This window comes from Eublepharis macularius, chromosome 19 (genome assembly GCF_028583425.1).
Source record: "Eublepharis macularius isolate TG4126 chromosome 19, MPM_Emac_v1.0, whole genome shotgun sequence".
NCBI lineage: Eukaryota > Metazoa > Chordata > Lepidosauria > Squamata > Eublepharidae > Eublepharis > Eublepharis macularius.
In genome coordinates, this window is record NC_072808.1 from 14,676,141 (window position 1) to 14,703,868 (window position 27,728).

General features: G+C 46.0%; 1 protein-coding gene across 3 annotated transcripts in view; it reads left to right on the forward strand.

The window, feature by feature from the left end:
- The window catches only part of UBA1 (ubiquitin like modifier activating enzyme 1), a 45,382-nt gene extending 19,760 nt beyond the window's left edge, over nucleotides 1–25,622 (forward strand). For 2 of the 3 annotated variants that reach the window (XM_055003403.1, XM_055003402.1), the window contains exons 2-26: nucleotides 9,831–9,947; nucleotides 11,594–11,652; nucleotides 11,847–12,015; nucleotides 12,129–12,263; nucleotides 12,714–12,820; nucleotides 13,147–13,237; nucleotides 13,353–13,485; nucleotides 14,277–14,374; nucleotides 15,482–15,628; nucleotides 17,957–18,133; nucleotides 18,432–18,542; nucleotides 18,737–18,817; nucleotides 18,902–19,057; nucleotides 19,676–19,841; nucleotides 20,305–20,501; nucleotides 20,991–21,055; nucleotides 21,349–21,544; nucleotides 21,647–21,721; nucleotides 22,468–22,657; nucleotides 22,993–23,081; nucleotides 23,290–23,382; nucleotides 23,497–23,688; nucleotides 24,551–24,652; nucleotides 24,754–24,854; nucleotides 24,956–25,622. In XM_055003403.1, the coding sequence (XP_054859378.1) occupies nucleotides 9,831–9,947; nucleotides 11,594–11,652; nucleotides 11,847–12,015; nucleotides 12,129–12,263; nucleotides 12,714–12,820; nucleotides 13,147–13,237; nucleotides 13,353–13,485; nucleotides 14,277–14,374; nucleotides 15,482–15,628; nucleotides 17,957–18,133; nucleotides 18,432–18,542; nucleotides 18,737–18,817; nucleotides 18,902–19,057; nucleotides 19,676–19,841; nucleotides 20,305–20,501; nucleotides 20,991–21,055; nucleotides 21,349–21,544; nucleotides 21,647–21,721; nucleotides 22,468–22,657; nucleotides 22,993–23,081; nucleotides 23,290–23,382; nucleotides 23,497–23,688; nucleotides 24,551–24,652; nucleotides 24,754–24,854; nucleotides 24,956–25,091 (3,183 nt within the window). In that variant the 3' untranslated portion in view covers nucleotides 25,092–25,622. Of the gene's footprint in view, nucleotides 1–8,962; nucleotides 8,980–9,830; nucleotides 9,948–11,593; nucleotides 11,653–11,846; nucleotides 12,016–12,128; nucleotides 12,264–12,713; nucleotides 12,821–13,146; nucleotides 13,238–13,352; nucleotides 13,486–14,276; nucleotides 14,375–15,481; nucleotides 15,629–17,956; nucleotides 18,134–18,431; nucleotides 18,543–18,736; nucleotides 18,818–18,901; nucleotides 19,058–19,675; nucleotides 19,842–20,304; nucleotides 20,502–20,990; nucleotides 21,056–21,348; nucleotides 21,545–21,646; nucleotides 21,722–22,467; nucleotides 22,658–22,992; nucleotides 23,082–23,289; nucleotides 23,383–23,496; nucleotides 23,689–24,550; nucleotides 24,653–24,753; nucleotides 24,855–24,955 lie in introns of those variants that run through there. The other variant, XM_055003404.1, reaches the window with a different exon arrangement.
- The last annotated feature ends 2,106 nt before the right edge of the window (nucleotides 25,623–27,728 follow it).

The following is a 27,728-nucleotide window of genomic DNA, read 5'->3' on the forward strand; positions in this document are numbered from 1 at the left end:
GAGAGCTGGAAAACTGGTAGCATTGTATCTTTGCTTATCAGTTTTATTTCAAGATTGTTCAATCCCACTTGGGGTTGAAGATGGTAATTTTCATCTGTCCTTTATCTCAATCAGTGTTCTGATTCTCGTAGGTCACAGGAACTGGTAGCTAGGACTTCTGGTCCTACTAGGCTTTGGAAGAGTGAAAATACACAGACTCCTGGATCCTGTTCTGACCTTTACATGGAATCCCATGGTGTGTGTGCTTCCCTGTGTTCGTTTTCCTTTTCATAAGATTCCCTTTTGTAGCAAAAGGGAAATATTAGTACAGGTATATGTGCTACATAGTGTGTGGCTTTCCCCCTATTGTCTGAATTAAGCTGCTTACTTTACTTTAAAAAATTGTTCCCAGAAGCAACGCTAATGGTTTTTGTCAAAGGAGAGTAATAGGATTGCAGAAATAGTTCCTCTTGAGCAGGGTAACTCCTTGCGCTGTTGCCATGCCTTTTTCTGACATATTGTCATTTAATATTTCATCACAAGTACAGAAACAAGCCTTAGTATCAGTGTATTATAGGATATGTGTAGTACTGTATCTCTCCTGTCCCAGCTCAATAACATAATAGTCTACATGATACATCTCTGGTATTAATGTACTGCTTGCATGGCTTGAGAAAGCCTAGCAAGACCACATTAAATGCCTGTGGCGTTTTGCTATTTATGTAAGCATCCTTTTTGTGCTGCTAAAGTTGTTAGGCTCCAGTGACGTGGGGCAGAAAGAGTTCCAAAATGGGTAATTTTCTGATGCTATATTTTTCTATGGAAAAATGTCCGTATATATAGTCTGTTTCTCTATAGTTGTGAGGACAGTTGTGCTGCAGATCAGTCTGGTCAGATGATCTGAAAGTGGGATATGAAGCAGGGACAAACCCCAGTGCTAATTCAAGGTCCAGTCTTGTGTATGGTATACCTGCTGCCTTTTTACTAACATGATTTAAATTTTGCTAACCCTATTTCAGTATTTAAATTTATTTATTTAAATTTGAACCAGAAAATGTTCTAATTCACATTTTCCCAGAAAACCCACATCACTGTCGGGCCCCAACCCCAGTGATCTATGTTTGTCTTCCCCGTAATGCGACAAGACTAAGAGATGGACTTGTTAGACAGTCTCCTTCGCTATTCAGATTGCAGGTAACTGGATTATAACCTAATCCTAACAACAAAAGGTTAATCTGAGGTTCTTCCCTATGTAAAATCACAGTAATCCTTACTGTAACCTTGTTCCAGAATTATAACATTTTCAGGCAAGACCGTATCTTCAATAGATTTCTCTCCATATAGTGTGCTTTGATTACTAGCCCTGACTTCCAACTCTTTCGCTTTCACTGGTTGGCAGGCTTACTCATTCCGACCAGCCTTTGTCTGGCACTGAGCTACACGCCTCAACTTGCAAAGCCCTGATTTGATTCTGAGAAACATTCAGCATGGTGGGCCTTTGGGGGATGGACACTTCTGCGGAAGGGAATGTCTTGTCAGTGCAGCATGGAAAGATCTGAATCTCATTCTGCCTGTGCATGTAAACTGGAGAGTTTTTCTTTCACTGTCTGTTTTTCCTGAAGCACTTGCAAGGATGTGAAATAATAACAATCAGTTAGAAATATTCGTGTTTGTAGATCCTACCTGGTATGCCTGTCTGCTCTTTCCAAAATAGGTTTTGTGGCCACTTTTTTTTTTTGCCAGACAAATTCAGAGTTTCTACACGACTGGCCAAATACTATGTATGTGACACATACATCTGGTGGGAAGGGATATTTTAATAACAATGATCTCTAACATAGGTCAGGAGAGAGGAGGCTTACAGACTCTGTTACTTAAATCTGGTCCAGGTGCCAGCATGCCGATTCCATAATCTACTCATCTTAATTTGGAATACTACTTGTGTTAATGTCTCTCTGAGATCCAGACTGGAAGCTAAACTTTGCAAACACTTGCGAGTGGAATTGGCACATTTTGCCATTCACAGGTTTCCATTATACTAATGTGGTGGGTCTCAAATTGTAGTTTGGGAGCTAAGAACAGGTCAGGGGTCTCAGATTGTGGGTTGGGAGCCAAGGACATCTCACAGCTCTTGCAGATAGGTTGAAAAGCCAGAAGAAGAGAGTGAGTTGGGAGAGCGGGAGCCCCCGAAGAAGTTGGGGCTAGGTTGCAAAGTTGGGTCTGCCTCTGAATGAGGTGCAGCAGGGCTGTAAAATATGACCTGTTGCTCAGTGATGCTATGCATTTCTAAAGACTAAACAAGAAAAATAGAATGTAAATTTGTTCAGCATTAAATGATGTGAGATTCCTGTAGTTTATAGTAGAGAAGAGGCAGGTAGAATGGAGTTACTGAACTGTTCGGGACTTACTGGGATTTAGAAAAGCATCCCATTTCAAAAAGTTTGGCAACCACTGGGCTAGTATTTGTCTGATAATTCCTTGAGTACTTTTTGTTTCTGTTGCAGCGGTATCAGGAGAATTTGGCAATGCATGACCAAGAAATGCCTGTATTTGTATTTGTCCTTCAGGCATACAGACAAGCGAGAGCAAATGGGGTTACTGTGGTCCTTTCTCTAGTAGTTACACTAATTATCTGATACGGGGAGCTTGACTCTCAAAAGCTTATACCCTGGAAACTCTTTGTTGGTCTTTAGGGTGCTACTGGACTTGAACATTGCTCAGTTAATATGAAACTGTGTGTCATATTAAAGGGTTTTGGGTGGGGGTTGCAGTTTTCTTTGAACTTCTTAACCCTGGAGGCCTATTTTTGCTTGCCTTTGCTTATTGAGGATGATGTGAAAGACCACTGCCAGTCAGAATAGACAATAGGCTGACTTAGAATAAGGCAGCTTCACGTGGAGCTTTCTCTGTGCATCTTCCACAGAATCCGTACATGTCACAGAGGATTCTGGGGTGCATTGTCAGTTTGGGGCACTGTTCAGCCCTCTCACCCTGAATTATGTGAATGTGCATCCTAGAGTGTGACATACACGTGTGTGACTATAAATGCTGAAGAAGAACAGTGATAGTTGTCAAGTGCCTTCTGCAGAGAAGCTTTTTCCCTATTGCTGATCTTTTCATCATGCAAGTCCTAATTAGCTTCCAAACCCAAAGATTCTCAGGAACGTGGTTTGAAAAATAAGCTGTGACTATACAGAACCCAAGGTGTAGGGACCCTTATGCACCCTATTCCTATAATCTCTTGTTTGTTTCAGGTTGTTTCTACCTCTTGAGGCTCTGCTGGAAATATACTCAGACATTTAGAGAAGGTGACTAATAAAGTGGGTGCTCCTTTTTGGGCTCTAAACCAAAGGGTCACATTGTTTAGAAGCTATTTAATTCCATTTCATTTGGCTGGCAAGCTAGCATTGCCTTTCTCATTGGAAATGCACCTTCTTAAACAATGGTTGCAGTAAAAATTGCTGAGCCCACCGCTTACCTGCTTTTATTAGCCAGAGAGCTGAGAGCTGTAGTTTTCCTCAGTTGCCCCAACACAAAGGATGGATTAACTCTTGAAGAGTTGACGGAAATGGGCTCCGTCCTTGCTTTGTCATTGTAACCCCAGCCTCATCAAGGATTGTGGACTGGAGCAAAGAGAACTCAACTGCATCAAAGAGATGCTGAACAGCCACTCTTATAGAGTGTAAAGGGGAAAGGTGCTATTTTTTTAAAAGAACAAACCTGCTGCATGGTTTTGTAATTAAAAGTATTTAGCACACCCGTTTGAATGGTTTTAGTGGATTTGTGGTGCCGCTGCTGCCATATGAGCCTCATTCTGTTCTGTGTGTTGTTAGATGTGAAGTTCAGTTATGTAAAATGGGACCTGTTCCCTTTTGACACGTTACCATTACTTGCCGGGGGGGGGGGGGATGAGGAGCCTTTGCAAAGGACTTGGTGTATATGTGTGTGACTTCTACACACACGTTTCTTCTCTCTGCTACAACTATATGTCCCAAATGTGTGAAAGCTGAGGTTCCCTTTATGTAAACAACCATTTCCTTCCTTTTCTCTGTGTATCACAGTGTACCATTAAAAGCCATAACGTTAGCAATAAAATGATGGCAGGTAATTATTTGACTTAAATTGGCCAGTAGATCAGGTCAGACTCGAGTCTCAGTAAATTCAGACATTTCCCTCAATTATATTTTTTTACTAGTATCAAGGTTCTTTTCCTCGCCAGAACTGAACGGTTCCTGTTCATTTTGTTTTGCTTTCTTTATATCCCACCTTTCTGTAAAACGCTTAAGGCAGCCTAAACATTTAAAATGGTAAAACAGAAATAAAAACATCCACAAAATTATAAGCAACAGCCCAAAAATGTCAGCTGCTTTATAAAACTTGCAAAAGCAGTAATAAAGGCGTGAGTATAAACTAGCAACACCCCCCCCCCCCTTAAAATGGCAGTAATAAAACGCGAGCTAAGGAGTCTGGCAACAAAGGTGGGTTCAATCCTGAGGTCAGTCCCAAAGGAAAAGAACTGTCTTTAACAATTCTGGCTTGCCGGCAGTGAGGGGACTGACTAGGTCTCTCGGGGCAGGAAGCTGCAAGATCAAGGAGCCACTGCTGAAATATTTCATTACCAAGTGTCCTTATTTAAGGTGTGGAAAAGCTCAGCAGCAGCCGAGCTTGGGCTGCAGGCTTTCCTAAGGGTCAACAGACCATTTAGTACTTTAAAGGTCAACAACAGCACAATCAATTTTGACCCAGAAGCAAATGTAAAAACTGGGGCGGTACAATTCCCATAGCAAGTCCTTATTAAAATATTCTGGCTGCTATATCCTATATTCACAGAAGTTTCAGAAAATCTTGCCGTCTCGTGTATTCAAACCTGAATGCTGCAAAGTCATCTTAACTGAGACCTAGCCCACCATTTCCAGGAATGGTCACAGCTGGTAAATCGGCCAAGACTGGACCCCGGTGACGTCAAACAAGATAGTGGCTACAGTTACCCCCAAACTGCAGATAGGCTCTCTTGGCAGGGGAGAGGCCAACCCATTTCAGAACTATAACTATCCCCTCTTTGATTTTAAAGCAACAGCACTTCTTTGTCTGAATTGCACGTCAGCTGATTTGCCTATAACCAGCTATTCACTTCATCCAGACATCAGTTTAAGGTCTTTGCTGTCTCCCTGGATTTAGGCAGAAAGAAGAGAATTGGGTCTCATCAGTATGCAAATAACATTTTGTTTTTCTAAAGAAGAAGCAGACTTTATAAGTCTAGCGCTTAATAGCTTTGGTGTGCATGCTCGTGGTGCGTACTTTTTTTTTTAAAGCCTTGAAGATGCGATATACACAATGGAGCATTTAAATTAGGCTTTTGAAACTCCCTTGTTGCTTGCTTGTTGCTCTGATCTGGATGTCTGAAATGAAACTGATAACCTCAGATTTTTGATGCCAGCCCCTGTTCTTGGGGCAGCTTTTCCTCGCCAGGCAAGAGGCTTATAACTCCTCAGTCAGAAAAGCTAATATGGGCACTCACATGCTGATGCCAGCTGTCCCTAACTGGCACTCCCGTTTCCTTGCCAGATGATTAAGGCATTCTGTTTCAAAGCCAGCAGGCAGTTGCACTTAGCAGAATGTAGTATGGATGAGGACATTTGCTTGAACATACGGTAGCTGCTGCCTTCCTGCTGTTCTCTGAGTGAGCGATGAACCTTTTGCTTGTCTCTGAGGGCTGCTTCATACTTCCTTTTAATAGGTACACAAACTGAACACACAGTGTACCCGTAAGGCTGTAAGCAATCGTATTATTGGAAACAGGTATGCGTTTGGGTTGCTTCTCCCTGTCACATGTACATATGGTGATAATAAACATGCATTTGTCTCCCCATGGCAAAAGAAGCCACCCTGAATTTAGAAATAAGACAGACAAATTTATTGTATATAGCCATAGACCTTTACAAGTTAAAACGTATTGAATTTAGAAATAACGTATATATATATTTTTTTTTAAACCAAGCATGGTACTGTGTTCATTTACTCCAAATAGGCTAAATCCAACCAGCTATTCGCTTGCATAGAATGATTTTAGGTGCAGTATACCTTTTTTATGATTGAGAATGTTGTCACTGTACTGCTGGAATAATTCTGATCCCTTAGCTAGCATTCATTGTGTGTATTCCCCGAGGTGCTTCTGCCTTAGGTAATCACAACCGAAGGTGCTTTGGTAGGTTTTGTCTCTCTAGCCAAGCTCAGGCATCTAATGCATTTTTTGCATCTGTCTTATCTTGGTGTCCGTCAAAATGTATGGGCTAGCTTATGCGTTTGGGGCGGGGGGTGGGGGGCCTCTGGCTAATAGGAAAAGCAAAGTATAAATACTTGAAAGAAATAAAAATGGAGGAAAATCTGATTGTTATACCCCTAAAGCTTCAAATCCTTATACCTTACTACTTGCTTTTTACAAAAATACATAAAGGAGCAGTATTTCCCAAGTTCAGCTTTTGTAGTTCCCTGTTGCCCTTTTCCATTACTCTGATTTATATACCTGAAATTAAGATCCTGCCACCTTGTCAGCAACGCTTGCTCATAGGGCAGCTGCCAAAGACCTTTGCACTTGCTCACTCCTAGACCCGCTTAAGCCTGCCATATCTCTTGTGAGTGAACAGGTGAAGTGTCTACTTGCCTCTTGTGTCTGATCTTGCCCCCAAAGGGTCTCTTGTATATGAGCAACAGATGGGGGGGGGACCTATGATGAATGACTGTTAACTTGGAGGGGGGAGGGGAGCTGAATGAGTCAAACCACCTTAGAGTTTAATACTATAAAGAAGGAAATACAGGATCAGAAAATAAAAGGAAGTGGCCGTTTAACTGCGATGGTTCTTGGCACTTATTTAATGCAGTCCAAGAGATCGAAGTGATCCACAGAACACTGTCTCAGCAATCCTTAGGAGAGTTCTGTAAGGTGGTCAGTATTATACCTGTAATGCAGGTGCAAAGGCCAAAGGTGAGACAGCAGTGGCATGCATAAGCCACTTAGTGGGTTTAAGGCTAAGGTGAGGTTGTATGTGGATATTCTACCTCAGAGCTCACATTCCTGCTTGCTAAGCTACGTCATGACTTGGTTCTGGTCCCAGGCCTATTTTTAAGCTGCCTCGTCTTCTCTAAGCTTCCCCATATTGTGAGGGGTATGTCCAGATCCTATTCTTTCCGCTCTGCCCACCCCATTTCAGCAGCCCTTCAGATACAGATGCTCTCTCCGCCCTCTTCCTGTCATACGCTGTCAAGACAGAACAGGGCAGATTTAACAGACAGCCTCGCCTGCTAAAAGGCTGCCAGCACCTGAGCCTCAAACTCGCACCTTGCTGGCGTGTCAGTTCGTTTCCTGGTTTCCTTCAAGCTGAGGAAATGCAGTCACTTGTCACCGACTTGCTGTGTCACTGTTGGCCGGCTGTGGAGAACGCAAGTTACTCTGAGCTCAGCTTACGGCAAAGCAGCTAGGCGCTGTTGGAAGGGAACAGATGCTCGTTCATGGAACCAGGGGTGTGATCCTACTGCAGGAAGGCAGGCAGTCGTTTGTTCTGTGGTGGTGAAATGAGGAGAGCAAGGTGGCTGCTGGAAGTGCGGGAAGTCAGGTTATTCCCCCAGCTGTCCCAGGCCCCTGGAATGAATGCAGCACTTGTGAAGGAGCCTAGGAAGCCTATGGGTAATTTTTAACTCGGCTTTAGGGAGGGTTGGGCTTTAACATTTAGAACAGAGTGTGGGGGCTCATTTCCTGGTGATGTTTCCCCACTGTCCAGAGTAATAAAAAGCAGCAGTAGGGAAGGATTCCTCCCCTCCCCACAATAATACTTTGGTGTTTAAATTAGGGGTGGGCAGGAATTAGATCACTGTACTGAAACAGACTCTGTAGGCTGCTTGTTTTACTATAGGGAACTGGAAGTTCATTCAGCTGGCCTAGGTCCCCCCCCCCCCACACACAATAGTTCCTTCTTGCCGCTGGCAGCTGTTTAAGACTTTGATATATGCTTGTCTAGTCATCTGTATCTACCTAGGTGCTTTTTTGTCTTTTTAAAAGAATGGCATGGTCTTCAAGTTAAGAACCAACTTTCCTGTTCCAAATCACCACGGAGTTAGGAGAAGCCCGGTATTTTCTGGATGAAGCTGGTCCGATCCGGGCCGGAACTTCTTATGTTCTTAATCAAGAGTGCCTGCTCGGAATGACTTAAGGCAGATTACTTATGCTTTCACCATTAAGGGACCTTAAGCATGCCCTGTTGTGTTATAAATTTAATGTGCATTAGTAGACCACAGGCATTCTAGTTTGTGGGGTGTGTATGTGTTTTTAAGCATAATGTGCAAGGCTGAAATTGGCCCACACCACGTGATGATGAACTCGTGAGTGAAATCTACCCATTTGGATGCTTTCATGCATTACCAAAGTTAGCAATTTTCCTCTGTTCTCTCAATTTTTAAGTTGTAACTCCATAGAAATCCAGGAGGTTTTAACTATTTAGGCTGTGTCCCTAAGGAATTGCGTCCCATTGAATTCAGTGAGACAGATTTTGGACTAGACATAACAGCCGTGTTGCAACTCTCAGGTGGCATAATAGTTACCTGAGTAACGCAGTATAAAGCAGCCTTGACCCTCTACTTCAGTTTCTTTGTCCTTTGTGAGCTGCAGATGCTCTTCAGAGTTTCTCCACAATCTCCACCTTGAGAGTTGTTAGGAGAATTTTTCAGACCCCCTTAGAGGAGATCTGATTACGTCATGTTAATAGCCATTGCTGGGAAGCTCCTTCTGACTTAACCTCTGCCAGCTACTGACTGATTGTTTCCCAGCTGACTCATTTCCAGCCCCTCCCTAGCCAGCTCTGTCTGCATAGCTTTCCGTTCTTTTTGGAGAACTCTGCCAGGAGGGAACAGCCTTGTATGAGGTCACCAGGTTCCGATGTGTCTAGGGTGCGCATCCAGCCCCAGTGACTTCTTGGGATGGCACGAAGATGCAACAGCTTTACATAGCAGGTCTGCATGTTAAAAAAGAAGGGTATTCCTCTTTTGGAAACAGGAAGCAGTGAAAACAGTTTAATACTGCCTTAATTTCTTCCTTACGCTGGGGGGAGGGACTGGTTATTGAAGGAGGGGGGGTGCCTTTTTGTTTTGGCCTGATATAAGCAAAGCCAATAGGACCGTTCCCCATAAACTAACCTGGGAAAAACCATTGATTTCTAAGAGGCTGCCAGACTCCGTTGTATTTCTGTTGCTCTTTCATCAATTTTAACTGTCATGACTGTAATGCTTTGAATGCTTGAAATGGCCCCTGCTGCCTGCCGTTGAAGGCCAGTGGCATCTGTATTTCCTTCAACTGAAGGAGCTTTGAGTCTTGCGGTACCAGAGGGGCCTTTTGGTGGCCCAAAAGGAAGAGGAAGCTCTTGACTTGGATTCTAAGGTGCTGTCCCATTGATGGTACAATAGGTTCTCTGACAGAACAGCTCTGCTGCCTTAGGTGGGGAGGGAAATTTTTGCCAACCATCCCCCCCTTCTTCAAATTCCCATTTTGCCCACGTACATTCCTGGCATCCCATCCTTCTGCAGGCGCACAATTTCCAGGGATGGCACAGAAAGCTGCATTGAGAGAAGGAAGGCAGGAAAGTTACCCTCTTCTAATATGATTCTGCTCACTGCCCTTGGGATCCAAGCTATTGCTAACTGTGCCCTGTTGTTTCTCTCCCCGCTCTTACTTTCCCTATAGAATGACAGCCTGTGTGACGAACCTGTCCCAGAATCCTGTGCAAAGTGAACCTGGGAGTTGAGGCGTGTCTTGTAGACCAAACCTTGTATTCTTACAGCTGTATCTTTCTGCTGCTTGTATTCAGATGTCCAGCTCGCCGTTGTCCAAGAAGCGCCGCTTGTCTGAATCTGAGACGAAGACGGGTTCAAACTGCTCCTCTGGCAAATCTGTACAGACTGACCTACGTGAAGCGCCTGCCAACGTAAGCCTTTGGGTTGGTTAGTGCAGTGTCCTGCTGAGCCCTGATCTGCTTCTTACATGTGGGAACAAGTTCACTCTGTAGGGAAGCTAACCAAGATTTTTTTTTTTTAATTAAAAAGGTATGTTGCCATGATAGGTTAGATGGAATGAGGTTCTGTATTTAGCGTGTGTGAGCAGTATGTCCACCTACTTTTCAGTACAGCCTAGGCTGTACCCAAGTGCAGGACTTTTTCCCACAAGCATGGGTGGCAACTATTTGCATAAGTGGGAGAGAGTCAACGGCTACATTTGGAGTAAACCGGTCTTTAAACTTTTGCTTTCAACCCCTTAATAGTTTCATTGATTGGAGCTCCTTTTACTTTCCTGCTTAGAAACCCAGTCAGCTGCTGCCTACAAACATATGATCAAAGTAATGGACATCCCCACCACTGCACTTTGTTAATTTGTTTTATTGTTTGTATATTGATTTTAGTTCTTGTTTTTATCGATTTTAACTGTTCACCGCCCAGAGCCCCTGGGGATGGGCGGTATATAAATTGAAATATAAATAAAATAATTAAATAAATTGAATTAATATAATAATTTATGCACTCTCAAATGTCTACAGCAATGGTTGATCGGCAATTGGCAGTTTCTTATATAGGAAAACTAGAATTAACCAGCCAAGCTTCTTGCTTAGCGATCACTAACTCTTTGGGCCTTCATTGAGACTCAAAGCAGCAAGTTTGTGTAGGGCCCAGTCTTGCCTCCTGTGCTAAAGCTTTTTGTGCATATAAAAAGTGCTAGAGGCAGCAGACCCTGACCTGTTAGCCTAGGCTACCCTGATCTTATCAGACCTCAGAAGTTAAAGAGGGTCAGCCCTGGTTAGTATTTGAATGGGAAACCACCAAGAAAGTCCAGGGTTGCTACACAGAGAGAGGCAATGACCACATCTCTTGCCTTGAAAACTCCATGAGAGGTTGCCATGAGTTGGCTGCAACTTGACAGCACTTTCCACCACCAGAAGAACAGCAGAATTCTGCTCCCTCGCTAAGTCATTCGTGTCCAGATTAAAAGCACCATCTGCGTAACAAATAGGTGCCTTTTGTTTTGAGACTTGGGTCTCCTTTTGTATTATCGACTTGAAAGAAATGACAAGGGTAAATGGGGTTTTAAGCTGGGAAAACCTCAAATTATACAGCCAGAAAGGGAACAAATTTTGTGTTTGGAGTAAATTCTGCGGTTTGAATACATAGGTATATTTCCTTTAAAATGCAGATAGGATGTTTTGACCTCATTTGCTGAGTGGAGGATTTGAGTGGAGGATTCATTGGGTGTTTGGAAGCAATATTTGCATAATAGTGGAAATATCTAAGAGGGGGAGGGTGGGCATGTTCAAGAACCTCGACATCATAACCTGGGCCCCTGCAAAAACTGACTATATTGGTTTGTGTGATTCTAACACGCACACACACATTTCTGATACACACTTTCATATATTTTAGAAATGAAAGTGGTGCCTTGCAAAAAAGTAGTCATCGCATTTTGAGGTTGTCACACTATCTGTGCCACACTGTCTGTGGTGGGGTAGTTGTGCCCCCCCCCCAAATAGCACTTCCTGAGTTGCCATGTGTTCTGTCAGTGACGCCCTTCTTCATTTGTCTCCAGGGTATGGCCAAGAATGGAAGCGAAGCAGACATTGATGAGGGTCTGTACTCAAGGCAGCTGTAAGTACCAGAAGATCTATCAATGTAAAACGTGGTCTGGCCAGTACTAGTATGGTGGGTGGGGAAAATTGAATTGATGTCTGGCGGTTTGTCACGTGCTGAGACAATTGCCTTCGGAATGAAATATTCCAGCTTTGAGCTGGGCAGGCCTGGATCCAAGGTTAAGCTTTGGGTTTTTTTTCCCACCTCCTTAGATACGTGTTGGGCCATGAGGCCATGAAACGGATGCAGAATGCCAACATTCTGGTATCAGGGCTGCGAGGGCTGGGAGTGGAGATTGCCAAGAACATCATCCTGGGTGGAGTTAAATCCGTCACAGTTCATGACCAAGGGGTGGCTGAGTGGTCTGACCTTTCTTCCCAGGTAGGATCTTTTGCCATTCACTCACCTTCCCCAGCCAAGGATATATGACTCCCCTGATACTTGTACTTCCCATCAAGCTCACTGTCATGCCCACCACATCTCATCCCTTTCAGTTCTATTTGCATGAGGAGGACCTGGGGAAAAATCGGGCAGAAATATCCCAGCCACGGCTGGCAGAACTCAACTCGTATGTACCTGTTACGGCTTACACTGGGCCCCTGAGTGAGGACTTCCTCGGCAACTTCCAGGTACTGTTGTAGTTGGATAGTATCTTATTGGGAGATGGGTTCATGTAGAGAAAGGACGCTTAGAGGAAGAACAGAAATCTGGGCATAGAATTATCTTTGACCCAGACCAAGAATCCCCCTATTCTGGTATTATTCTGTCTCCTAAAAGCAGCCATTGGCCAAACAGGTACTTCTGGACACACAAAGAAGAGCACAATGACAGTAGCTCTTGTTGTTTGACCTCCTGTGTTCCAACATGTGTTGCCACTGTACATTCCATGTAGCTATCCTGGCTGGTAGCTTTAAATGGCGATCAGTCATGTTTGTGGAAGGATACCTGCCAGCAGTGTGCTGTCACCATGGCTCGTGGCAAATTTAATAAGAGATGAGATGTGTAAATAAGTAGTCCAGCAGAGATGGGATGTCAGATCACGGAATGGTGCTTAGAGTACTCTCTTGCCCTCTCTGCAGGTGGTGGTGCTCACCAATTGCCCCCTGGAAGAGCAGCTGCGCATTAGTGACTTCTGTCACAGCCAAGACATTAAACTGGTAGTGGCAGATACCAAGGGACTGTTTGGGTAAGATGGAATCTTATCGTTGTTCTTTAATCTGTGCTATCGGGTAGCCCTTAATCCTTTGCCTTTGGCTAGGCTCTTCGCTTTGTCTACCCTTGTGCACACCCCAGTTTGACTCTCTAGGAGGTGCTACTTTGGGGATCCCAGTCTTGGTCCCATAAAGCCGTATACCCCCAAAAAACCCCAAACACATGGTCTTACCCATCGCTGTCTCTGAGCACAGGACTGCATCGGGTGGGGACATCTGTTCCGGGCCAGATGTTGCAGTGGAGGCCGTCTCCTTAACTGTATAGGCTCCTCACCTCCCTCCTCTTTCCCCCCCATTACAGCCAGTTGTTTTGTGACTTCGGTGATGAGATGGTTGTGACAGATACCAACGGGGAACAGCCTCTCAGTGCTATGGTCTCCATGATCACCAAGGTAATTCCTTCCAGAGGCTTGGAAACCAGGATTCCCTCCGAGAGTCCCTTGTTTCTTTTATCAGATACACCTAACTCTTCCACTGGCTCGCACTGATCCCCTTCTTTCTGTACAGGGATGCCCCGGAGAGGTAACCTGCCTGGATGAAGCGCGACATGGCTTTGAGAGTGGAGACTTCGTTTCTTTCACTGAAATTGAGGGCATGAAGGAACTAAACAGCAGTGAACCGATGGAAATCAAAGTGCTTGGTGAGATTTCTGTTTGTGTCTCAGCTAAGTAGGATAGGGCTTAAGTGTTTGCTGGCTTAGGGTATCTGTCGGGGATGCATCTTTCATTGTGTCTGACGAGGCTGCTGAGGTTGACAGTAATGATTTTGCACAGTGGTTTGGAGATCTGTGTGGCTTGCCTTGTATGTTGTTTGTGTTTCTGATTTGGATTGCTCAATCCCAGAGTGTCTTTGAGTGGATTTGCACATGTCAAAAACTAAAATTAGACAAGACAGCCTTATCCTCATACCACCTCCTCTTTCCTCTCTGCTTTCATGTGTCTCAGTTGGAAAGCCTCTTCTCCGGTGACCCACCCAGGCGTTGCATGTCAAAACCTTAACTAGTGCCTTCCTTCTCCGTAGCATTTCAACCCCCAAATGCCAGAGCACTTTAAATCTGCTTTTGTGCTCTTACTCTATACTCAAGAGAACTCTGTTCTGCTCATGAAAGTAATTGCAGCCATACTGAAAAAGAAAACTCTTTTGTTCAGCCTTTGTTATATTGCAGGGGAAGAGGGCGTAGCATCCCTCAGTCAACCCTATATCCCTTTGCTAAACTGTTCAATTCTACTGATGTCAGAGGGGTATCAAAACATTCCCATTTATTTGTGCCTTTTTGCCAGTAACTAGAGCGCTCCCCCTGGGTTGTGATGAATTGAAATGATTGCTGGGGCTATAGGCCCAAGATGATGTACAGTTCTGACACTACTTGGGTTTTTTCCTGTCTGGTTTCATATATCTAGCAAGTTCATATGCACACTTTCTCTTTTCCAGGCCCGTATACATTCAGCATTGGTGATACTTCCAGCTTTTCAGACTATGTACGTGGTGGCATCGTCACCCAGGTTAAGATGCCAAAGAAGATTAGCTTTGTAAGTGGTTTTTCTCATAGAATCATAGAGTTGGAAGGGGCCATACAGACCATCTAGTCCAACCCCCTGACCAATGCAGGATCAGCCTAAAGCATCTCTGACAAGTATTCATCCAGCCTCTTCTTGAAAACTGCCAGTGAGGGGGAGCTCACCACCTCCCTAGACAGCTGATTCCACTTTTGAACTACTCTGACGGTGAAAAAGTTCTTCCTAATATCCAGCCGGTACCTTTGTGCATGTAATTTAAGCCAATTGCTTCGCGTCCTACCCTCTGCTGCCAACTGGAACAGCTCCTTGCCCTCCTCCAAATGACAGCCTTTCAGATATTTAAAGAGAGCAATCATGTCCCCCTCAACCTCCTCTTCTCCAAACTAAACATTCCCAAGGCCCTTAGCCTTTCATCGTAGGACTCAGTCTCCAGACCCCTGATCATCCTCGTCGCTCTCCTCTGCACCCTCTCGATTTTCACCACATCCTTTTTGAAGTGAGGCCTCCAGAACTGCACACAATACTCCAGGTGTGGCCTGACCAAGGCAGTACAGAGAGGGGCTATGACCTCTATACTGCACTGCCCAGAAGTGTATCCCCCATCCAGTATTTGTGCTTCCCATTTTTGTGGCCCAGATGTAATACTGTGCACTTGTCTTTGTTGAATTGCATCCTATTCACAGCTGCCCACTTCTCCAGAGTGTTCAGGTCTTGTTGAATTTTAATTCTCAATGGGCTATGCATTCTTAACATTTCAGTATGGGATAGATTCTCATGGTTAGTGATGCCCTTGCCTCGGAACTTCCTGAACACCACAGCCTACTCACGCAATTTCTTTGGAGGGTTCTGAGATGAGCAACTGGAGATTGAGAAGTCTCTGCTTCCCACTTGGCCGGTGGCAATGAAGTCATCTTGTGCATAATCCCATCTCTTTGGCTTGAATCTGCTGTGCTGTTCACAGCAAAATGCTGTCTTGCCCAGTTCTTCAACTGCCAGATGCACTTCAATCAGTATTTCAGTTTTGGGCTCCAGAATCTGTGTAAATGATAACAACTACCTTTGAGTTCAGAGGAAGTGTTTGCTCTGCCGGAACCCTGAAGAAATTGTTCTCTGTTCTAGAAATCTCTGCGCTGTTCCTTGCAAGAGCCAGAATTCATACTCACTGACTTCAGCAAGTTTGATCGACCCGCCCAGCTGCACTTGGGGTTCCAAGCTTTACACGAGTTCTGCAAGAAGCACGGCCATTTTCCCAAGCCCCGCAACCAGGTAGGAAAAGCTTGTTGAGTTTGCTGTATCCAGGTCACTTTAAAATACCAGCAGACTAATCCTACCTAAGTGTTAGGTTTTGTTCTGAAGAGCTGAAGCTCTCTTACAGCTTTGGGAAGGATTTTGGTTAGAAAATTTGTTTAGAACTCACAACTTTGCTTCTGGTGATAGTTTGGTGTGCTGATTTTTGTTGTTGTTATTCTTGAGGTTGCCTAAAGCTGGGGGACTATTTATATGAGCACAGAATCACTGGTTCTGTAGCAGGCAAAACTTGTTCTGAAAACAATGCTAGTATCTTTTACGCCATTCTTGGTGCGTGGTTTTATTTTGAACCTAATACTGCCAGTTTTTGCATAGTTGCCATTTATTTGCCATGGGGTAAGAACAGGGAAAACAGACATTGATAACGAGTGCTGGTTACATACGGGAAGAACAGGCCTGTGTTACAGAAATTTTAAAGTTCCAAACCTTGGACCCAGCAAAGCATAATTCAGAGTATATAACCTGTATAATTAAGCAAACTGAACAAATACCATAACGTTATTGTTTATGCATAATTCTCCATTTTTATCTACTTTTTTCTGTTTTGCTTGTAATAGGGAGAAGCTTTAGAATAGCAATACTCAGTGGGTTGGGAGTCATGTGAGACTCTTCTGAGCATTGTTACCCAATCCTGCACCTGCCACATGTTTCAGGAAATCAAGCCAAGCCCTTGCCCAGTGGGTTTTGTCATTGGCAGGATATTCCCATCTTGAAACAGCTACTGCTGGAGGAATAGATGAGCTGCAGTCCTCGTGACTGGTAATTGCAAAAGTGGCTTCCCACAAGTCACGGACTGAGTTCCATTGCTCAAGAAGGTGCCCTGAAGTTTAACTCCAATACATAGAAAACATATTCAGCAGCTGTTGTGGTTGCGGAAGGGGATGTCACTAGGCACTGCCTACATGTATGCTCAAGTGTACCTTCATAGGCATATAGGGGGAAAACATCTCTTTGCTTTAAATAGAAGCTGAATAAATGCTACGTGTTGCAGTTTTTTGCCCAGTACCAGATTCTGAGCTGTTTCTGTGCTCCTGGGAGACGGCATCTTCTGTGCAGTCCTGGTGAATAGCTAGGATGAGGCAGGGGAGAGATAGGTAGCCTTGAAGATGCAGAGCCTCTGCTCCTGCGATATATTATCTTGCAAGTAGAATTGGCACTGCAGCCAGACAGGATAGAAAAAAATTAGGTGCAGTTCTTGAGGTTAATGCCCGTAATAGATAATATATATACATGGACTTTGAGAGGGGCCGTTGCTCAGTGGTAGAACATCTGCTTGGCAAGCGGAGGATCTCAGATTCAGTCCTTGGCAGCAGAAAGTGGCATCCTGCCAATGAGTAAAATCAGCAAGTGGTTGTTCACCTGCATTCTGCATTGGCTCCCACCTTTGTGGGACAGCCTGCCTGAGGTCAGAAAGTTCCCTGCACGCCTGTCGTTTCACAGAACATGCAAAGAAGAAATATTTAGGAGGGCAGTTTTACAAAGTTTTACAAATGGTAGTATAATAGAACAGTAGAGGAAGTTATAGTCCATTGCACTGCTTATTGTATGTATCACCTCCCTTTTTACTCCATTGTCCTCTACCTTGGGAACCCCATTTCTTCGTTGTGGTGTGTCATGCCTTAGACCAGATTTTGTTTGCATTGCTTTCCAGTTCTGTAGTTCTTGGCTGTTGTGGGTTTTCCGGGCTGTATTGCCGTGGTCTTGGCATTGTAGTTCCTGACGTTTCGCCAGCAGCTGTGGCTGGCATCTTCAGAGGTGTAGCACCAAAAGACAGAGATCTCTCAGTGTCAGTGACACTGAGAGATCTCTGTCTTTTGTTGCTACACCTCTGAAGATGCCAGCCACAGCTGCTGGCGAAACGTCAGGAACTACAATGCCAAGACCACGGCAATACAGCCCGGAAAACCCATAACAGCCATCGTTCTCCGGCCGTGAAAGTCTTCGACAATACATCTGTAGTTCTTGTTCGTAGGAAATCTTTGCCGTCTGGTTGAATTGCTTTTCATACTTTGTAATCCACCTTGAGTGAAAGGCAGGGTGTAAGTGAAAAATCATCATAATTACCGGCATCTGTAGTTCTCTTCTTAAGACTCTGGAGAGCAGGGTAGACAGTACTGCCCTCGATGGACCAATGGACTTATCCATTATAAGGCAGCTTCGTGTCACTTGTGGGAGACAGTTTGCCTGCAGCCTAACCAAGAACCAGGTGTTCTGTCCGTACCAGTTGGTTTGTGCGGCTTTTCCCCCTCCCCAACCTTTGTCTGATTGCCTTCCCTTCCTCCTCAGGCAGATGCTGCTGAGGTGCTGGCTTTGACCAAGGAGCTGAATGAGCAAGCAGCGCCCTCACGTAAGCAAGAACAGCTGAATGAAGACATCCTCAAAGAACTGTCCTTCCAGGCTACTGGGGATCTGGCACCTGTCAACGCCTTCATTGGGGGACTGGCTGCTCAGGAAGTCATGAAGGTGATGCCAGACTCCCGATATAGTCCCCTGCATTCTGCTCCTGGCCCTTCTCTTACTTGGGCGCACTCTTCACTCCTCCTTCTTGTCAGTTGTCCCCTTAACCAGGAGCTCTGGATTTGGCAGCTGGTGAGAGTGGTGGTGGCGGTGGTAGTGTGAGGGCTGGCACCAGAAGGGCTTAGCATGCATAGCCCACCCAAGCCTTTTTTGTAGAAGTCTGGCCTAATGTAGATGAACCCGAATTACTGGGCACCCACGCACATGTGGTGACATTCTTTTTTCCTCCTTGCTGCTGCTTCAGGCCTGTTCAGGCAAATTCATGCCCATCACTCAATGGTTATATTTTGATGCCCTGGAGTGCCTGCCGGAGGAGAACAAAGACACCCTGCTGACGGAAGAGAATTGCAGCCCTGTAAGTAATTGGTGTCGGGTTTGAGACAACTGTTAGTCGTAGGAGTGGCGGCGGCTGCTTGGGATTCATGGAAGAGGATTTGGCAGAGCTGTGAGGCTTGTAGAGGTTATGGGTGCTATTTTGGGAATAACAACAAGCCTGGAAGAATGGAGAAGTCCAGTTGGCTAAAAGCTGCCTGCATTCTGTTCTGATAGAAACACTGTCGATACGATGGGCAGATGGCGGTCTTTGGCAGTGACATGCAGGCTAAGCTGGGTCAGCAGAAGTACTTCCTGGTAAGTCCTTGCAACACTCTCTTCTGTTTCTTGGTGTCTCTCGCTCAGCATCCTGCTTAATAGTCTCTCTTCCACACTGTTTAGGTTGGTGCTGGTGCCATTGGCTGTGAGCTGCTGAAGAACTTTGCCATGATTGGTCTGGGCTGCGGGCAAGGCGGAGAAGTCGTTGTGACTGACATGGACACCATTGAGAAATCCAACCTCAACAGGCAGTTTCTGTTCCGGCCTTGGGATGTGACGGTCAGCGCCATTTGCTGCTGGAGGGGGGAGGGCAGCAGAACGTGGCAGGGACCCTTGATAGAATCCCCCCTTCGAAATGCCATTGCCTAAACATACAGCACTCTTGAGTTGGCAACAGGAAGAGGAGTTCTGGTTTATACGCCAGTGGTGATCTGTAATTGCAGTCACCGCTGTAGGGTGGGGTTTTTTTTGTTTGTTACTTGGGTCCAGGATCGAGATGGCAGAGGTCAAGAAGGAAGGGCAAAGAAAAATAGGGATGGACATGGGTGTGGTTGAGCAGCCAGGCTGGAGGTCGGGGATGACAGCGCTTAATGCAGAGAAGGTTGCTTTGGGGGGGCCCACAAATCACACCTTCCAGGTGCCGGAGGCCCAGCAGTTTTGGACAAAGTTTAGGATGGTTCGTCTGTAGGCACAAGTAAAGGCTGGAACCCCTCTGGTTCTTCTTGGTACGTGCGGTATATTGCGTGCCTTCTGGGAAGCTAAATACACAGATGTTCAGAACGAACCCAGCCAGAGCTACGGCTGAACGGCAGTGCAGATTAAAAGAGGGGCAACTGCAACCCCTCGGTTCTCTTTTCACCCCTGTTGAAAGCGACTCCTCTTTCCCCTTCTACCCAGAAAATGAAATCTGATACAGCAGCTGCTGCGGTGAAGGAAATGAACCCAAATATCCACATCGTGAGCCACCAAGACCGCGTGGGTCCTGACACAGAACGTGTTTATGACGACGACTTCTTTGAAAACCTTGACGGAGTGGCAAATGCGTTGGACAATGTGGATGCTCGTGCGTGCCTGCCAGTAGCTGGTCTTTCTGTTCTGGGCCCCAGGCATCCTTCTTTGGGGTGGCAGCCAAAAGTCGTATAATACGACTTCAGTTTCACTTCTACTATTAATGCCATGCATACAGGATTTCTTGTGTTGCCAGTTTGTGTGGCAGTTTGTGCGGTTTGTGTATGTGAGAGAGGGGGGAAATGATTAGTGAGACAATATCAAAGAAAGGAAAAGTTACTTGCTGTCTGCACTCCTTAATTATCAGAAAAGTGGAGTCCAGAATCTGAGTTTTTAGAAGTGCATTTAAAAGTGGAATCTTGTCTGCTGTTTACTGGGAGAGCATTTATTAGAGGGAAGAGTTGAGAACTCAGTAGCAGGATTCGCCAAGAACCTGATCCCAGTGGAAAGCATTCATTGCCCTGTCCGATCTTTAGCTATTATTTTGTGTCATGCCTCTTTCCTGTCCCTCTCTCCAGGGATGTACATGGACCGTCGCTGTGTCTATTACCGTAAACCCCTGCTGGAGTCAGGGACGTTGGGGACCAAAGGGAACATCCAGGTGGTGATCCCCTTCCTAACAGAGTCCTACAGCTCCAGCCAGGACCCACCTGAAAAATCCATCCCCATCTGCACCTTGAAGAACTTTCCCAATGCCATTGAGCACACCCTGCAGGTCAGTGCTGGGTGGCTAGTCCTGCTTCAAGGTCAGATGGGATAATGGCTGACCAGCTTGCGGGGGGTGGGGGCGTGCTTCTGTATTCCTGGCTCAATAAACTTCCTGTTAACAGCAGGAGGAGCTCGATTTGCCTATCTCTCATTACACGTTCTTGCCTCATAAACAAGAGGCAGGTGCCATCATTATACTTTTCATCTGACTCTCTAGCTACCTTAAATCTCTGTTGGGAAAAGGTGGGGTAAACATTTTTAAATAAATAAATATGCAGCAGCGTATGGCACAGAATGGCCTAACTGCTAATGTGCAAAATAAAACGTTTGGTCTGACTGCGATCCCTGATCATAGCTGGAACTGTCCTTTCTTTCTTTCTTTCTTTCTTTCTTTCTTTCTTTCTTTCTTTCTTTCTTTCTTTCTTTCTTTCTTTCTTTCTTTCTTTCTTTCTTTCTTTCTTTCTTTCTTTCTTTCTTTCTTTCTTTCTTTCGACAGTGGGCCCGTGATGAATTTGAAGGTCTTTTCAAGCAGCCTGCTGAAAATGTCAACCAGTACATCACGTGAGTAAAATCTCCTACAGTGGATTTGGTCCTGGCCCAGCTGGCTGAGGTCTCTATTGGACTCCACAATAGAAGCCAAAGCCAGATTCTGCACATCAGTAGAAGATTAGATGGGTTTGGCACTGGCCAGTCTAATGCTGGCCTAATGGAGCACTAAGAAAAGACTTCAGTTGCTTGGTGAGCAAGCAGTTGAGCGTGCAGTTAGGGCATGACATTGCCGTTTCTGCCAATTCTGGAATCATCCAGGTCAGAGAAATGGGAAGATTGCTGACTCACCTCGTGTTTTCCTCCAGAGATGCCAAGTTCATGGAGCGGACCCAGAAGCTGCCCGGCACCCAACCTTTGGAGGTGTTAGAAGCTGTCTACAAGAGCTTAGTGACTGATAGGCCCAAGACGTGGGCTGACTGTGTGGCCTGGGCATGCAATCATTGGCACACCCAATACTGCAACAATATCCGTCAGTTGCTTCACAATTTCCCCCCAAACCAGGTGAGTTTAGTGATGTTCACAGACCCGCACCCTTCTCTTATCTGTCAAGAGGTAAGCTTGGTTGCAGTAATCATCAATACCTCTTCCCCTGTTCTCTTGCAGAAAACCAACTCTGGAACCCTCTTCTGGTCAGGTCCCAAGCGATGCCCTCACCCACTCACCTTTGATATCAGCAATGTAAGGATTATGTGGCAGAGTAAAAGCAAACTAAAGATAGGTTAGAGAACTGACACGGTTAACTGAATGTTGTGGACGTGGGAAATTGGCAAGAGGGGCTAGTTCTTGTGTGAACAGCTTATTAATGGCACTGTTGGTGCCTTCAGTTTTGGTCCTCTTCTCCGGCGTTTAAACCACCTTGAAAATAAAGAGTGGTGTGGATGCAACAAAACGCCAGCGGAGTGCTTGGATTGACAGTGTTACCGCATTTTTAGAATGGGGGTTCCATCAACAAAAAAATCATTGTGCAAACTTAGCGCCTTGAACCATAAATAGGGGGTAAATCCCATCTCTGCTCCCTTCTGCTTGCCTGCCGTGCCAGCCATTTGCTAGCCAGCCCAGCTGCTTGCAGTGTCCTTGCTGCTCCCCCCTCTTCACCTGCCTGCAGAGGAGAGGTGGGCAGGCACTCATGGTTGGCAGTGGGCTCTCCATTCGCTCTACTTGGCTGGTTTCTCCTGTTCCATCCCTCTCCGCATTTATAACATTAGGGGAGATTAGGATCCATGCCAATGACTGTAAGGGAGGGAATCTTAACCTGCAGTGAGTTCAGATGAGCTTTCGCAGCCCTTCAATGTCTCCTCTGAATTCAGAATAGTGGAAAGAAGTGTGCAGCTTCGTCCAAGGGGTGTGAGCATCCTTTTATAAGGGCTGGGCTCCCAGATAAACTGCCTGCCTTGCTTTTACCACCTGTCTTTGCCCCCACACAGCCCTTGCACATGGATTATGTGGTAGCAGCTGCAAATTTGTTTGCACAAACCTATGGCATCACAGGCACCAGGGACAGGGCAGCCATCGTGGAGTTGCTGCGCCAGGTCCAAGTTCCAGAATTCACTCCTAAGTCTGGGGTTCGCATCCACATCTCCGACCAAGAACTGCAGAATGCAAATGCTTCCGTTGGTAAGGCCTGTGAAAAGAACTAGAGCTGTAGAGGCTTCCTAAGGCAGCAAGGGGCCCCTGTCTCTCCACTTTTTGTGACTGAGGCTAATGCGAAGGTGGATTCTTGTCCCTTGCTGAAGGAGACGTTGCATATCTTGCTGGAATATTGCCCGTTCAAAGAAGTTCCCTCCCAGTCCGTTGCCAGTTCTGGTACTGGACATAGCAGCTAGGCTAGCTTAGAGCTCTAATGCCTCTGTACAGTGGGTCAGTCATTGAGCCTCACGGACTGCTGAGAGGAGTGTGGTGCAGAGAGTTGTGGGTACTCTTTTGAAGATTCATCTGCTCCCTTTTGCCAGATGACAGCCGGTTGGAGGAACTGAAATCCTCACTCCCAGGTCCCCAGCAACTGCAAGACTTCAGGATGTTTCCAGTCGATTTTGAAAAGGTAAAGACCAGTTTAACTTAAACCAGCTCCCAAGTGTACTTTGCAAGTTCAGTTTGACCTCCCTTTACAAGCTTTTCCAAACCGTTTTGGAGCTTTATCATGCCACCCCAGGGGCAGCTGTGTGCTCTGTGAGTGGTTCCCTGGAGGAATATGGCTCCGGGGCAATAGCATATTGCAGGATTGTCATTTGACTTGCATTACATTTCAGGACGACGACACGAATTTCCACATGGATTTCATTGTGGCTGCATCTAACCTGCGAGCAGAGAACTATGATATTCCTCCTGCTGACCGGCATAAGGTAGGCCTGCCTCAGGAACGTTGAGGGGGGGGGGGGACCGTGATCCAGCTGGAGAAGGCAGGTGCAGGGAAGGCTTTCCACATAGGCCTGAGTTCCTGTGCTTTGTATTTTCAGAGCAAGCTGATTGCCGGGAAGATTATACCAGCCATTGCCACAACAACGGCAGCTGTAGTAGGCTTGGTGTGCCTGGAACTCTACAAAGTGATACAGGGCCACCAGCGACTCGAGTCATTCAAGAATGGCTTCCTCAACTTGGCGTTGCCTTTCTTTGGTTTCTCTGAGCCCGTTTCGTGCCCCAAGAACAAGGTGAGTGACTTCCCATGTACGCTTCCTGTTTGTCTTAGGCTCTTGGGGCAAGCTGATGAGGGGAAGCATACCATACTCTCCATATATATTACTGAAGACTTGGGAAGATTTTTTTCATCTGTTGTAGTGGATGCATTGGGTGGGAGTAAGTCAACACCCACTACCCCCATACAGTATCACTAGGTGGGAGGGAGAAACGAAAATGCTTGGCCACGTCTCCCTCCCCAGGGGGAATTCCCAGCTCCTCTAAGAAACCCGCAGGTGCCTATTTACTTCCTAAAGCACGGGGATTTTTTAGGTTTATTTTTTGCACTTGGTCCTTTTGAGATCTTGACTTTCATTCCTCTTCGACAAAAGCTAGCTATGTATTTGGGTTGGATTCAATGCAGCGCTACTGCAGAAGCAAAAATTTCTGCCAGTGGATTGTGATTTTCACACACCTCCTCCTGAGGCAGCCCAAAATGACCTCACAAATCCTTTTCCTAGGAACAGGATGGGGGGGGGGGTTAGATGGCTGTGGGGGCAGTTGTGCTCCGTGGTGGAAGTCCTTGCTTCCACAGAGACCCTGTGCTGCATCCAGCCCTTTCTCTGATCCATCCACTGGACAGGGCACAATCCTATCCTCATGTTGTACATGTGTCTTAGAGGAAGGTTTGGAAAGGTATGTAGGGAAGGGGCGCAGAACCCTGGATCAGGTCCTCTCACTTGTTTGGTTTCTCTGTTTTCTCCCTTCTTGCCCAAATAGTAATCCTAGAGGGGGCCTGGTCACTGGGCTATGAGTTGAGCCTCGACGGCAGAAACAGGATCCCTAGGGAACCTGGTGGATGCTGAACTTGTCACAAACATCTCCTCCTCCTTACAGTATTATAGCACTGAATGGACTCTCTGGGACCGCTTTGAAGTGCAGGGCATCCAGCCTGACGGGCAGGAGATGACGCTGCGCGAGTTCCTGGCCTACTTCAAGGTAAGAGCTGGGAAGGCTGCCAGAGTGGTGTGGCAGGTGAGTGAGTGATTGGGAAAGAGGACCGTAACGGCACGTATGTTCTGCCTTCTCTCTGTTTGCAGAAGGAGCACAAATTGGAGATTACGATGTTGTCCCAGGGAGTCTCCATGCTCTACTCGTTCTTCATGCAGCCAGCTAAGCTGAAGGAGCGCCATGACCAACCGTACGTAACTCTTTGGGCATTCTAGAAGGAGAGGGAGCGGCTTCCTGATGGACGCCATCCTGACTCCCTGCCCCCCTTTTCTCCTCCTCCACCTCCCGCAGGATGACTGAGATTGTCACCAGAGTCTCCAAGAAAAAGATCGGCCGTCACGTGAAGGCCCTCGTTTTTGAGCTGTGCTGTAATGACGACAGCGGGGATGACACGGAGGTGCCCTACGTGCGCTACACCATCCGCTAGCGGCCCCCTCGCTAGCACCACCCACCTGCCTGCCACGGACTGTTAGTGCGGGGGAGGGTCCGCCTCCCTCCCCCATCCTTCTTCACGGTTAAAGTGACTCAAAACATGAAATAACTTTTGTACCCTTTTAGGATTTTTTTTTGGTTTTTGTCTGATCAGGGCCTGGGAAACCCACCCCTCCTCTGGCCCCTCCCACTCACCCATCACCCTTGCAGTTATGTCATGTTATTGAGGCGCCTTAACCCCCCCCCCACCTCTGTCCTTCCTTGTTAATGTTAGTCGTGTTGTGTTTTGGCTCCTGCACCACCACCTCCCCCCTCTCTCTCCTCCCTCCCTCCCTAGCAGGGGAGGCTGTTCCTTCTCACTCTGTGCTGCGGAGGAGGGTCTTAACAAGAAATGCCCCTGCGAAGCACCTGGAGGCCTTGCCCTGTCGAGCTTTTGGGGTGGGGGGAGGGAGACGTGAGTGGGTGGAGAGCGTAGGTCAGAACTGGTAAGAGAAGTAAATGAGTCAATAAACGTTTGCAAAAGCCAGTGCTCCCTTTATTGTGTTACCAGGGGACCAGTAGGGGCAAGAGGGCTTGTGTGCACCTAACCTGGAACTTCTGCTGGTGTCCGAAGGCCATGAGTTCTTAAGTGGCTGCCAAGGGATGCTCGGATTAAGCATTGCTTTGATACTTTATGATTTGACAGAAAAAAGTTCATCCCTGCAAAACAATGGAAGGTTAGACTTTTTGAGACTTCTGCTCAAAAAATCACATCTTGCAGTTCGGTCTCCTACTCCTACCACCACCACCACCACCACCCTGCCACTGAGAGCTTGAGAGCCTCACCCACTGAATTTGCCTTCATTCTCTTGACTTTCTTTTATTGCCCAACCCAGCTTGCAAGTACTTTTTCTAGCCAAGTTTGAGGGTAGTGCTCTTATTGAAGACTCTTTCCCCCCAACTATTAGTAAGAGAGCTGTTCATCGCTGCCTTCTGCAGTGGAAGTCTTCGTGGTGCCTAGAATAAAGACACCTAAGACAGCAGTAGCTGTTCTCAAAGATACTCCACAGGGACAGGCCGATACCATCCTTTCCTCTCCTCCATCAGAGTTTCTTTCTGATTTTCTGCTTGTTTGTGATGTTCACAGTCATGGAATAGAAGGGCACTTTTTCCTGTAGTGATGTTATGTTATCCCCATCTGTTGAGGTGATGGTTGGAATAGGGCAGCTGTAAGGTTGGGTTGGACAAATCTGGCCTAAGATTGGATAGGAGACAGGTCTGGCAGCTATTGGCATATATTTTGTTTTGAAGGTTGCCTTTTTGGAAACTGCAGTTGTGTACAGACACTTTATCTAGGCTTCAGGATTCTTTCTAGTACCCTTTAATCAAAGACATGTATTGGGCCCAAAAGATACAGCATGACTTGCTCTTTCTGAAGTTCAGCTGTCGGAAACATTCTGCCCAGGTTTATCCATGTTGCAGCAGAGAACTTTAAGCAGTGGTTAGCTGTGATTGCTTACTGTTTTGTCACTGGCCAGTGCTTACCCTCTGTCAATATTCCAGTATTTAATTAATGTTAAAATATTTTATTTAATAGTCGATGGAGTACGTAACTGAAGGTTTAAATGTAGCCCACGGCGTTGGCCTGCTGTTTACTGATGCTGTTCTCTAGAAACGAGCGTTTCAAATCCAGACAGCATCATTGCAGATGGCTTCAGCATGAAATGGAGTGTGGCAATTTGGCGGTTTGTTTTTTCCTCATTGCGTCCCTCTCCCTCCCAACAGCTGTTTGGGGGGGTGTCATTCTGGAGCATGAGTAGAGGCTCACTCGGAGGCAACTGAACTCCTTCGCTGTTGTAGTCAGTTCCTTTTTAGCCCCTTTTTCCAGCCAAGTCCTCAGCCCTCATTGTTAATGGATGGTTTCTTTGCATTGCGACACTTGAAGAACGAGTTTGCAAGAGTTAATGGCGACCTAAGACGGGGGGTGGTACAGGTGTAACCTGCGTTCTCACACAATTGGGAAAACCATCAGGATTTGGGCGTTTCACTTTGCTGCCTGGTTTTTATTGCTAAAGGGAAGTAAATTATTTAGACACTTTAGAAGTGGTTCATGGGTATGTGTAACTGAGTCAAGGTTTAAACATTAACAGGCTGTAAAGTTTGCAGTGAGTTGCTACAGGCTTTCAACTTGCCAGTTTAGTTCTGCTTGAAAACAAAAAGTTGGCCACCTGCTTTCACTGAGTCCCTTGGATGCTCCAAGTGCATTGGTGGGATTAACTCAGGCTATTCGCTACGATGGGCAAAGTTCATGTTGTTCTTCCACTACAGTGTTGCCCATCATTCTTCATAATGAAGTGGGGTGGTTGGTGATGTTCCTGTGATACTGATTTACTGTGGAGAACATCAGGTAACAGCCAGAACTAATAAGAAGAACCACGTTCTCTTGCCTGTTAGATTTTCAAAGCACATGGAGCACTGTTTTTGAGCGACTTGTGTGAGAAGTGGGATGAAGAGCAGGATAAAATTAAGCAAACAATACTGTTGAGAGATGTAGGTGGAAGTAGATGGAACAGAGTATCCTTCCCATGGGATGTTTGGAGGGATGTCAGTCCTTTAGCTCCACTAAAATGTTGTAACTATCACTGGAAGAACC